The sequence below is a fragment of the Miscanthus floridulus genome, chromosome 15 (assembly GCF_019320115.1).
Source record: "Miscanthus floridulus cultivar M001 chromosome 15, ASM1932011v1, whole genome shotgun sequence".
Classification (NCBI taxonomy): Eukaryota; Viridiplantae; Streptophyta; class Magnoliopsida; order Poales; family Poaceae; genus Miscanthus; species Miscanthus floridulus.
The window spans coordinates 13,677,308-13,689,606 of NC_089594.1; the positions used below are offsets into that span (position 1 = coordinate 13,677,308).

General features: G+C 42.9%; 1 protein-coding gene across 8 annotated transcripts; it reads right to left on the reverse strand.

The window, feature by feature from the left end:
- Nucleotides 1–3,242: 3,242 nt before the first annotated feature.
- On the reverse strand, nt 3,243–9,848 carry LOC136507869 (histone deacetylase 1-like). 8 transcript variants are annotated; one of them, XR_010771764.1, is made up of 11 exons: nt 9,334–9,848; nt 8,970–9,258; nt 8,194–8,634; nt 7,530–7,760; nt 6,789–6,873; nt 6,617–6,675; nt 6,429–6,533; nt 6,163–6,265; nt 5,916–6,100; nt 5,112–5,169; nt 3,917–4,052 (listed from the first exon to the last, which is right to left on the reverse strand). XR_010771764.1 is itself a non-coding variant. In XM_066502465.1 (6 exons), the coding sequence occupies exons 1-6, from the start codon at nt 9,348–9,350 to the stop codon at nt 3,534–3,536; spliced, it is 1,212 nt and encodes a 403-aa protein (XP_066358562.1). In that variant the 5' UTR covers nt 9,351–9,847; the 3' UTR covers nt 3,243–3,533. The 8 variants fall into 8 exon arrangements, 1 of the variants encoding a protein (XP_066358562.1); XR_010771760.1 differs by having other exon boundaries at nt 5,916–6,075; nt 6,163–6,328; XR_010771761.1 differs by having other exon boundaries at nt 5,112–5,178; nt 5,916–6,075; nt 6,163–6,328.
- Nucleotides 9,849–12,299: the final 2,451 nt, after the last annotated feature.

A 12,299-nucleotide genomic window follows, 5' to 3' on the forward strand; every position in this document is an offset into this window, starting at 1 on the left:
GCGCGGGTGTCTAGACGTGAGCGTCCAACGGATGTCCGGGCACTAGCCTGACCGCTATTCTATATTTTCGCCATATGGGCTCACCTCAAACCGTAGCTAATCTTTTCCTTCCATGTCTAATCATCTCTCGCCCATTGCTCAATCCTTCCTATAGTGCCATGGCCTTTCCGTCTCTCTACTCAAACTCTCTCTCTCTCTCTCTCTCAGAGGGTGACCAAGCATGGCATCGCAGCGCTCACCGAGATGCGGCTCAATCGGGTAGGCAGGAGGCACGCAGCGCTGTGCTTTTTGAGATGTGGCTCGATCAAGTGGGACAACGCAGGGCGCACGACGAGGCAAGCGATGCTTTTTGGGGTGTGACTTATTCGAAGTGGCCATCCTCACAGACCAAATGTTTTTGTCCTCATCCTCAGCCGCCTCACTACCGGCTCCTTGTGTAGCTGCAAGTGTGTCTGTTGCTCCTAGAATAGCCTCATATTGGGATCCGAGTACCGTAAGGAGCTGCCCTAGATTCTCGCCGGATTCTTCTACCGCAGCTGGAAATGCAAATGCAACTTCACCAGCGTCAACGGTGAATACCCCCTCCTTATCCTTCTTGCCCTTCCCCATTTAGGATGTCGTGATCTCAGATTGCTCCCGGGGCCTCATCCTCTGCTGGTACTCTGGGTTTTGCTATGTTGTCTATAATCCGGTGACTAAGAAATGGTTGCTACTACCGGGTAGCAACCATTCTTGTGGTTCAGCTCGCTTGGGGTTCGATCTGACAATCTCCTCACACTTCCATGTGTTTGAATATGGGATCAACGATGATGACTCCTTAGGTGTCAACATCTACTCATCTAAAACTGGAGCATGGATCTTTAAAGAATCTGAATGGAGCGAGGGTATTGTAGTATCCACATATGGGAAAGGTGTGTTTGTTAATGGTTTTATGCACATGATGGAGTTCACCCAGATAGTTGCTATTGATATGGAGGGAAAGACATGGAGGAAAATTCATAGGCCAACTGCTGATGCAATCTCCATCTATGAAGCTTTGAATAGGTATGAGCTTTTAATCTGGATCCTTGAAGACTATGGTACTAGTAAATGGATATTGAAGCATAAGGTGACCATGCTGGAGCTATTTGGAAAAGAAGAATATTGAAATTAGTACCGAGGTTTGTGATGCCGCCTACAGAGTGATTGCAGTTCATCCAGAATGGAATTTGATTTTCCTTGTTGGGGAGGACAAAACACTGTTTGCGTATGACATGAACCGCAGTAAAGTTCATGTCCTCCCTGCCCAGGCCATCGGCTATCCTAGAAGTACCTGGAAACTATTATGTATGAGCGGCGGACCTCACTATCTTCCTTATGTTCCCTTGTTCATTGAGTCATTAGCAGAGCAGTAAAGGCGCATATGCCGTATTTTGTTGTAATTATGTCATGCCTTTGTTCAGGTAGGTAGTTGTTTTGATTCTATATATAGGCCAATTTGAGCTTGGTAACTAAAGGAATTGTGTGTTGAATATCATTAATTCTCCTGCTTTGTGCAACAGCAGGAGTCTGGGTGTTTTGAACAATTTTCCTACATTGGCTAAGGGACGAAGAAGAGCGGTTCCATGGTGTGTTGCCTACCAATCCAAAGAAAGCTTTGCCTCGCAAGCAGGAGTGCCAATCTGAAGGAGTGGGGCACATCTACCTTATTTTCGTTACGTAAGTCTGTAGGGAGCAGAACCTTTATTCTGCTATGTACCTCTTGTGTTAATTCATCAGTTGACACAGTTGTTACGTTAGTGTCCATTGTTACTACAAAAAGTGCTCTTCGTTGTGGACATGATGAATGGTGTGTAATGATTATATCTGTATGGTGTGTGTTTAGAAAGTTATTAAGGCCCGGCTGAATTAGTAAATAAATTGTGAAAAACGGATGTCATCACCGCCGCTATTCGTCTGATGTGGCAAGGGTCAATAGTGTATCACCATCGAATCGTTTAATAACCTGACACCGAGGAAATGATCATCACGGATGGATCGTACTGTAACGCGACGGTGACCATGCCCTATGACCAAGCGGTTCATACGCTGAAGCAACGGTGATGTTCGCCTCCACACAGGCGGGTCGTGCTCCAATGTGACGAAAACAAGGAGCTGATCATGGATGAATCATAAGCCAATACGGCGGTGTTAGTGTATACCCACATAGGTGGGTCAGGCCTCAATGCGACGGAATAAGGATCTGATCACGGTCGGATCATAAGTCATGCGGCGGTTTTAGTGCATACCCACACAGGCGAGTCGTGCTCCAATACAACGGAAGTAAGAACCTTATCACAGACGGATGATAAGCAAATACGGTGGTGTAGTGTACATCCTAGTCGTCGTGAGGGCTATGACCATCACTGCCGACAGCTTACTGTCGAGGCCAAAATGCGGTTGCGATGGGGGTTACGACGTAGCCGTGAAAGGTCTAAGTGTAGTAGTGATAGTTCAAGGTTCCCAATGCAAAATTGTTTAGAAAGCTATTATAGGAGACTGTTTAATGACAAAATTTAAGATTGTTATTTCTTCTGTTAACTTGTTAGATCTGTTAATTTTGCAAGTAAATTATACCAAACTCTTAGAGATGCTCTTTGTGATTTGAAATGTGCAATATGTTTCTAAAAATTCCAAAATAACGCATGGACTACTTTAAAACTAGATATTTCTAAATATATGTCACTTAGACTTGTGCATATCACTAAAATTAACATTTATGCTACATAAGTTAGTAATTGAAATTCAAATAAATTAGCAACGAGCGGACATATTTCTAGTTTATGTACAAAAAGAAACAACTAGAGCAATTCACACTACACCACAACACCAAGATTAGCGATGAACAATCTGACGCTAAAAGCGGCTACAGTGACAGACAATCTGACGCTAAAAAGTTATAGCGACAGACTTTTGCAGACGCTGTAAGTCCTGTCGCTAAAAATCTTTAGCGTCAGACAGTACTTTTAGCGTCAGACAGTCCGTTGTCCTGAATTTTTTTAGCGACAGATAGTCTGCTGCTACTCTTTAGCGTCAGATAGCCTGCCAGTACTCTATAGCGACAGACAATTTGAAGTTACAAATGTTTTTAGCGACAGATGGTTTGACAAGATCATTTAAATGCATTTAAAAATGAAAGGTCATTTGGTTGTAAATTAATACAAAAGTAACATCATTGTGCACATTTCTCATACAAATAGATTCATTCATGAACCTAAAACATAGATGCATGATCAGATAAAGTTACTATGCTTCAATATGATATATTATTATAAAAGTAGGAATCACTCCATTTTAGATGCATATAAACACTGCTTTCAAAAGAAGCAAAGTTACATGCCTGTAAAAATTGTAAACCTGCACAATCAACAAGTCTATACTCTTTCACTACAGGATATAAATATTATTGATTTCGTCTAAGTAGTTGACTAGATGAAAAGCATAGTATATTTGCTCAACTAATGCCAGGTTGCTTCGAGTTAGATAAGATGTTTCGCCTTCTGATCGGTAGGGCATCATCTTCCACTGCTTCTATACATAAGAACGATCTGTTGAAGAGAGAAGCAACATGGATCAGAATTTTGGGTTCGCGGAATCCAAATGTACCGAATTGCAACTTATCATGGCCATATACTAACAAAGAACATAAGAAAGAAACTACTAGCTCGATGGCACCAAGTACAAGTGGGTCTCTGAAGACGGTACAGAATGCATATGATACAGGTTGTTGGGATGTAACAGATCTTAGAAGTAACCCATAGAGTATCAGACTTCTTGTTATGTCATGCCACAGCCAAACTACATAAGGTGACCAAGTACAAGTGGCTGCTTACCTTTGAGTCATAGTACTTGAGGTAGAAGCGCGACTTGGGTACGGACAGCTTTGACTCCAGGATAGAAGCAATGCCAGCACTCAGCTTCTTATTCACATCAGGGTTCAGGCCTCCAATGGAAACCAGCTCACCGTAAGCTGCGGGCTCCTGGGTACCTCCAAATGCCATAGGCACCGAACCCTTGAGAACAACCATCAAGTACTGTGGGAGGACAACCATTCCAGTTAGTTCCTCAAGATGATAGTACTAAAGAGAAATGGCTTCATCCAAATATAAGTCAAGAACAGAGGAACAATAAAAGCTAAAGTTCAGTAATTTGAGCCTAGCACCACAGGTCAACAACCACGAACCAAATAATGTTAGTATATGAGAATGATATTAGCATGGTCAGGTTATGAACACAATGTATTCACTATTCAGAGAGGTCATTTTTGTCCTTGATAGTAGCAAAGCAGCTGCCTGACTAACACTACATGGACTAAACGGCTAACAGAAGATGAAAAGATGTGACCTCTAGTACGGGGCATAAAAAATTGGATACTAAACTACATAGCAAAGTAGCTGCATGAGTAACACTAACACGAAGTGACCGATCGACATGAACTGTGAGCTGGTTTCCACTAGGGGGTTGCTGGTTGATAGAAATCTGGTCCAGAAAAACTGTGAGCACAGACTTTCATCAGTTAGTTTGCTGTAAATACATTTGTTAAATTGGAAGACGAATGGTTTGTCATTTCTTGTACTAAGTGACCACAATGGTCAGTATATCAGTCCCACATGGACACTGGGTGTGCAATCTGATACTTCGAGTTATCTAGTTATTTCCTCAATGCTGAAACTACTAAAATGTTCAAGTGAGAATCAACATCGGAGTGTTAATGCACCTAGAGGATATTCCCCCAAAATAAAAGCCAGGAGGAAAAAAAATCCCTGTAGCAGACTTGCAGTATTTACCAAAGAAAAAGTGTAGGCAGATCTTTTTGAAGAAAAAGTGTGCAATGGGAGTACTTTCCTAAGGAAGAAAGAATGTTATGAGTGCTATGAAGGACAAATAGGAATGTTGGGGAAATATTAATACGGCATATGTATCTACCAAATAAGAATGTTATGAGTGCTATGAAGGACAAATAAGAATGTTATGAGTGCTATGTAAGAGGTATTCATTAGTACCATTTTGCTATGACACTAAAATCTGGGAAAGAATAAAGCTATAACATCTGATCTGCAGAAGCTAAGACTACTATTGCCTTCTGCTTGTACCTGTAATTAACCAAGACTACAGTGCCCAAGATTCATGGATGCTCCTTAGCCAAGATTCCTGTTGCCACTTGCACGAAAGTGAAATTCAGTAAAGATATGGAAGACCTTTGAAAATCTGATGTTTTTGCACATTTATGTAGCGTTCTAACATAGCATGGTGCATCCCTGTCACTATTGGTTTCGTTTATTTAAAATCCAGTCGGTTGCGCAGTTTGATTGTTGTTAAAGCACGTAGGCGAATGGTGCATTACTGTCAGTATGATTTGTGTCCAAATAACTGCAGTACAAATTATCAAAAAAATTAATCCATGAACTTTGATGCATTGGGCCGATGCCTTGTTTGGACCAACAATGAAATGCTACATGCAGAAAGAGAAAGAGGCTTGATGTATCTGAATTCTGAACCTAATGGATGGAAAGTGTTTTTTTCCGAGACTTCTAAATCAGGTACATATGAGATTTGATGGACAACAAAGGTTGAGTAAACACAGACAAAGCTGGAACCACATTTGTCTGAATCCAATTCTAGTGTTGGCAAACGTACAGAAATTGAAATTTGAAAATGCCAAAGGCTATAAGTAATCAATAGTTTCGTTTGTAAGACTGAAACTAAACTTGCTAAACCTAGTGATGAGCTGGAATGAGTAGAGAAGGCAAAATAGAAGAAACTAAATTATTTTTTGTAGAAGCAATCCTAAAAAGGAACCTAGTGTGCCTCTTTAGTTAGGTTAGCACAGTAACTGAACACGCCATACAAATTTTCAGGCAAATTGAATCCATAAATTGCAGGGCTTAGGAGATTACCTGAAGTCTAGAAGGTGAACCAAAGACGAAGCCCAGACTGGATGTAGAAGACAATTATCTTTTTTTTGCTGTATTTTAGGACGCATGTCATTGTATTTCAGAATTTGAAGCCTATACTGAATGCAGCAGGGAAACAGCACTGCAGTAATGGTTGTTCATCCTATAAAGAAGAAAGAAGGCATAGCCTGCATTATTTTAGTATTAGTAGTCCAATGCAAAATCACAAACCCCAAGGTTTGACGGATACCTAAGCAAAGACTGGTAGGAGCAGCAGGATAAGGGAGTGTAAGGAAACTGCTTGTTCCTTAATAAAAATTCATGAACCTGCATTATATGGCATGGACAGGAATCTGCAAGGCAAACGATACATTGTAAAGTTTGCAAGACATGGAGGAAATCTATCTGATGACACACTGGAATCAGTAGATGAGTCTATGTGAGATAAGTCCCAAAAAATAAAGATCTATAAAGATCTGTAAGAGGTATTCATTGTAGCAGACTTGCAGTATTTACCAAAGAGAAACATTGGGAGATTTACTGATTCACACAATGTCTTCTGCCAATGTCTTCTGCCATGGGTTCCAGTCCTCTATGGTCAGATGCAACTCTGCCACCATCCTGCACAATACAAGATCAATAAGAATGTCAGCAGATAATCACATTAGTCGAGCAAACAGAAGTGCAAAAGAAAATGAAAATACCTGCACTTTGGTCTCATTTTCACCAAATTCTCTCGACTTTTATACCTAGAATGCTCCTCCTAAAAAAATTGACGAGGGCCACACATCAGGATGAAAAATAAAACCCAAAACGTAATGAGTACAATCACTCAGAGAGGGAAGGGGCTAGAGAGGGAGGGAGGGAGAGAGCGACCTCGCTGACTCGTCCACAGCCTTGTGATCATCCACTTCCATATCAGAGTCAGGATCATGCCGTTCATCTGGATCATCTTGATCTGCTAACATTCAGACTGATTGAGGCCATGGAGAATAACACTAAGCTTGAAAAATAGCATTAAAGTGTGCTTCAAATAAAAGAATATTCTGTGGCAAAAGCCACTCTTAATTTTTAACTATAACACAGTCTGTGGTACACGAATAATTCAAATGAACTGAATATCAAACAAAATATGGATGAGAAGAAATCCACAAAAAAATGTGGAAACTGGAATGTGTGCACTATCTTCTCATGCCACCTCAGCTGAGAAGCATAGCACATGCATGTATATCACAACATTGAAACACATAGCATGTCCACTGTATCAACAGGTCAAGTCACTACATAGAGCAAGACAATGTTGAAGAACAACATAGACACTAGTTCATTTGTATTTGTAGTAGAAAAAAGGATCCAAGCTTCTACCATCGTTCCAGCTTTGGTCGACAAGAAAAGAACAATGTTCTAAAAGCAGATCTATTAGACGTTATACAAGCATATAAGAAATAATATAATGACTAGATATAGGTATCACTACCAATTTGCTTTTAGGAGTCTGCATCTGGTAGAGATAAATCTACCATGAACTTTAAAATAAATGGAAAACACACATCTAGCACTCATGAGCGGACACACACAATTATCTTACTAGTTATAACAGGATGCTCAGTTGCTCACCTCAGGTACTTCTGTGTCAGGAACTCTATCTTGAAACTGGACACTAGGAGCATGTCGAAGTTTTGAAAGATTATCCAGAAGTTTATATCTTATATCATCCAGTTGGTGTCGTGTATTTTTGTTCTCCATGTTACTTGGTGCAACATGAAGAGTGTAATCTGGACCAAAGTATTCATAGTACTCGTTGACAGGCATCTTGTCTTCAAGCTCTTGGCCAAGAGCAACTCCCGTCTGCACAAAATATATTTTTTAGGGAAGAAATGGATGAATCAGAAGTGCAAATATATTCCATTCTAACATCTGCAATCTAAACATTTTAAGACAATTTCCTTGGTACAACAAGAAGGTGGCCTGTCAGTTAATTTGTTTTCTGTATCTAAGGATAATCTACTCTAAGCTTGACTAACAAAGCACTTTTGCTAATCGCCAATATAATTTGAGGAACACAAGGTGTTCTGTTATTTGATATGCTCATACACATCTATACTCTTTAACATATGCATTTCAGCAAGAGAACATATACTAACATTCCAAATCATGCGTTACATGTCTAGCTCAAAAGTCAAAACCATACACAGGTATTAGCTTAACCAACTCATGTTGGCAACTGCAGTACACAGGCATAAGGATTCAAGAAAATCAACTTTTACTTAGATCATCATACCTCATAACACCAACAGCGTGCAACATTTCTTATGGTATATCCACCACCACCAAGGAGCAACAATGGAACATTGAAAGACCTCATGTACCTAACACATTCCGCATGACCTCTGATTGAAAGATTAAAGCAGTCCAACCTATCCCCAGACAAGGAATCAGCACCACACTGAAGCACAACTGCGCCATGGCAGAAAACCTCCATAACTTTGCCCATGATTGGCTTGAAAAGGGACTGGTAGCTTTCATCATCAATCCCATCATCCAGAGGGACATTCAGGGAGTAGTACTCCCCCTTTGAGTGCCCAATGTCACGGATTTCCCCTGTTCCAGGGAAATAATCCCCAAACTTGTGGAACGAAACTGTCATAACCCTGTCTGTTGTGTAGAAAGCCTCCTCCACTCCGTCCCCATGGTGGATATCGATGTCGACATACAGAACTCTCTATAAATATTAATTGAAGCATCACATGTTAGCACAGCAAAATGACTAGGAGTGATTTGATTGAACATTCATAGACGAGAAGGGAGGCTATCAATCAAAATTGGTGACCATGGAAATGGAGAAAAAGTTGTTATATCTACTTTTAGACCTAATCTACCCCAAATCGTACACATACCCATCACCAAGTAAATATAGAATTAGACACACCAGCAAGCAACTTCAAAAAATTACCCACTATTGGGTAACTCATGGAAACGTATCCAACCAAAGCACCTAACTAATCGAGCCAACCAAAACAAACTAAGGGAATAGAGTTGAGGAACCATGATCATCACCTCGTGATGCTTGAGCAGCTCGAGTATGGCAAGCACGATGTCGTTGACGTAGCAGAAGCCCGACGCCTCGCACTTCTTCTCATGGTGGAGGCCGCCGGACCAGTTGATTGCGATGTCGTGGCCGTGGTTGAGCTTGACGGCCCCGCCCACGGAGGCGCCCGCGTAGGTCTGGCAGAAGCTGTAGAGGCCGTCGAAGATGGGGCAGTCCTCGCCGACGTTGAAGTTGTAGCAAGGAATCAATCGGGTGAGCTGTGACTTCCGGTTCTTCTCCCCGGCCTCCTCCTCAGATCTGCAAAATATCTTAAGTTAGGGTTCGGGTGCTGGCTTTCACACAACGGCAAGGGAAGAGAAGGGGCGTGCATACCTGGTGGGTGCGCTCATCACCGGCGAAGCACAACAGCAAGGGAAGAGAAGGTGGCCGGAGCGGTGGTGTGCTGTCGTGGATCTGGCCGGAGGAGAAGGGCAGCCGACTCGCCGTGGATCCGGCTAGAGAAGAAGAAGGGCGGCCATCCCGTAGTAGATTCGATCGGGGGAGAAGAAGGGCGGCCACCCCGTCATCAATCTGGCCAGGGGAGAAGAAGGGCGGCCACCCCATCGGCCGGCGGCTAGGGTTCTGGTTGGCGGCTATGAGCTCGTGCACCATGCCTGACCCGCGCCACCGTGGCCCGTCTAGGGAGCAGGGCGACCTTAGCGCCGGAGAAGGGAGGGAGGGAGAGCTCGCGTTGGGAACGGAAGAGCAGGGGCGCCGACGCCGGCGTCAGTCTGCTGGGAGGAGGTCGTGAGGGAGAGATAGATGCGGGTGGATGGGGAGCGATGGCCGAGCGATGGGATAAGGCGGCCGGAGCTGCGTGCGTTTGCCGTGGGCCAGGCAAAAATTTGCGTACGAAGTGCTTATGGACACGAGGCGCGTGAGCTGGGCGTGGGGCCTATTTTTTTAGCGTCAGACAGATCAACGCTATATCTGGTTTTAGCGACAGACGGGCTAACGCTAAACATAAACATCTATAGCGACAGACAACAAATCGCTAAATGAGGATTTAGCGTCAGATGATCTCTGAGTTATCTTTAGCGACAGATCATCCATCGCCAAATATAATTTTTAGCGTCAAATGTCTGACGGTGAAGCTGGTGTTGTGGTGCAGTGTCAGGAGTAAAACAATCTAGCACATCACTATGTCGCTGAGGGCATCTCCGACGATATAGGCTAGCTAGTCTACGTATCATAATATAAGCTAGCTCTAAGCTGGCAAATGTAGAGAAGCAACCAGCATACTCTATTGTCTGAGAAAGGGGCATCTTGAAACATGCGAGACTGCCTATTGGCTCTGTGCTAGTCTCTTTGTTTTTTTTATACTGTTGGGCGAGTAAAAAACTGATTCAGCTAGCTCTAAGATCAGTCCCAACCAATAATTTTTTACAACTAGTTTCTATAGAAGAAACTTCACCTATGGAAACTAAAGCTCTATTCTATCGGCAATGCTCTCCTCGTGTCCGTCCGCCGGGACGCTCTCGTTCGTGAGACACGACGCAAGCCCAAACTATCCCCTCCAATCTGCTCGTACAACTCTCCAGACACCGCAGTTTCTCAAAAAAAAAACCACCGCTGCGGAGCTCAGCCAGCGAACAGCTCGCGGCGCTCCATCCTCGCAGTGCTCCACCCGCGTAGCTCGCGGCGACCGGCCGGGGCGGAGGCCGACCGCGGACTTCTTGTGTTCCGCCTACCCAACTCACCACGGCCGGAGGTGGAGCTCGCCCGCGTGCAACTCATGGCAGCTTGAGCGGAGCCCGCCCACGCACATCTCATGCTCCGCCTGCCCAGTTCGCCGTGGCCGGTGTGGATCTCGCCCACGGGCAGCTCATGATGGTCGGGATGGAACTCACCCACGCACAGCTTGCAGCGGAGCTTACCCCACACATAGTTGCGCTCCACCCGTAGTGTAGAGACCCGTCGCGGCCTTCTCCACCGGACCTGTCACGGCCTTCTCCACCGGAGCGGTGTTCGCACCACCGGCATGTTCTACACCGGTAAACTCCGCACGTTGACGAGCTTCCATTCTCCCAAGCAGCGAGATGTTGCGATGAACCACATGTTGCAAGCGTTTGTTTCAAGTGTTTCAAATATTTCATAGGTACGTTGCAAGTGTTTTTATATCGATGTTAAAAAAGTAGATTGGTATGTTACGCATGTTGCAATGGTATTTCAAGTGTATATTATACATGTTTCATCTGTTTCTAGACATATGTTGCAAGTGTTTTATCTGGATGTTGCATATACATGCATGTTGCAAGCGTATGTTTCAAGTATTTCAACTGTTTCATACTATGTTGCAAATGTTTCATCTGGATATTGCATATATTTTGCAATGGCTAACATGTGTTTTCCTAGTATTTCAGAGTATATGTTGCAAGTGTTTGAACTATTTATGACGTATCTTGCAAATATTTAAATTAATTGTTGCAAAAATATATCTCAGACATGGCGCGGGCAGGGAGGCGGGAAGCACGCTACGCGGATAGGCGAGCTACGCTCGCTCGTCGGGACGCAGTGGGCAGCGCGGCGCTCGTGAATCGTGACTCGTGAGGACGTCGCAGGCGACGCAACCGGGCGGCGATGTGGACCAAGTCGGAGAAGAAACGTACTGGTTGTTTCTCTCCAACACGGAATCAGTTAGTTCTTGGCTTCTTGGATGCAACGTCAGTATTGTTTCACCAAGGAGATAATCTCGGAAAGAGACGCGTCATATATCAAAGTTGCAGTACTTGATAATATTTAAAATATTATAGTTGAAACTATTCTTATTTGACTTAGATGTCATGTCACCAAAATGTTGACATAGTGATGTAATAATAAAGTAATAGGAAGCGTTTCTTAGCTTTTCAATTGGGACTAGTCTAAAGTTAATCTCAGTGAGAAGTTTAATGGTATTGTTTGTAAGGCTATCGTATCATATAGAATAAAATAAAATATGATATCATATAGAATAAAATAAAATAAGAATGAAACAGCCACTCAAAAATAAAAAATTTCATTATATGATTTTATATAAATTTAATTTTATGACTCATAAAGAGTTGGTAACCGTATCAAGAGAGTTTTAACCTTATAAAACTTTTTCTTCTCTCTTCTTGAAAATATTGCCGCATCATCAAAATTGTGTATGTGATAGTTTATATTAAATATAAATAAAACCCTAATGAAAATTCCCCTAAGGATGATCTAATTGAGCCCATTAAAATGGTCCTATAGAGAAAAATAGAACATGCAAGGGGGTGGTCCCTAGTCAGAGCAGCCTGCTGTTGCTGTACCACCTCATTGACTGCACTGGTACT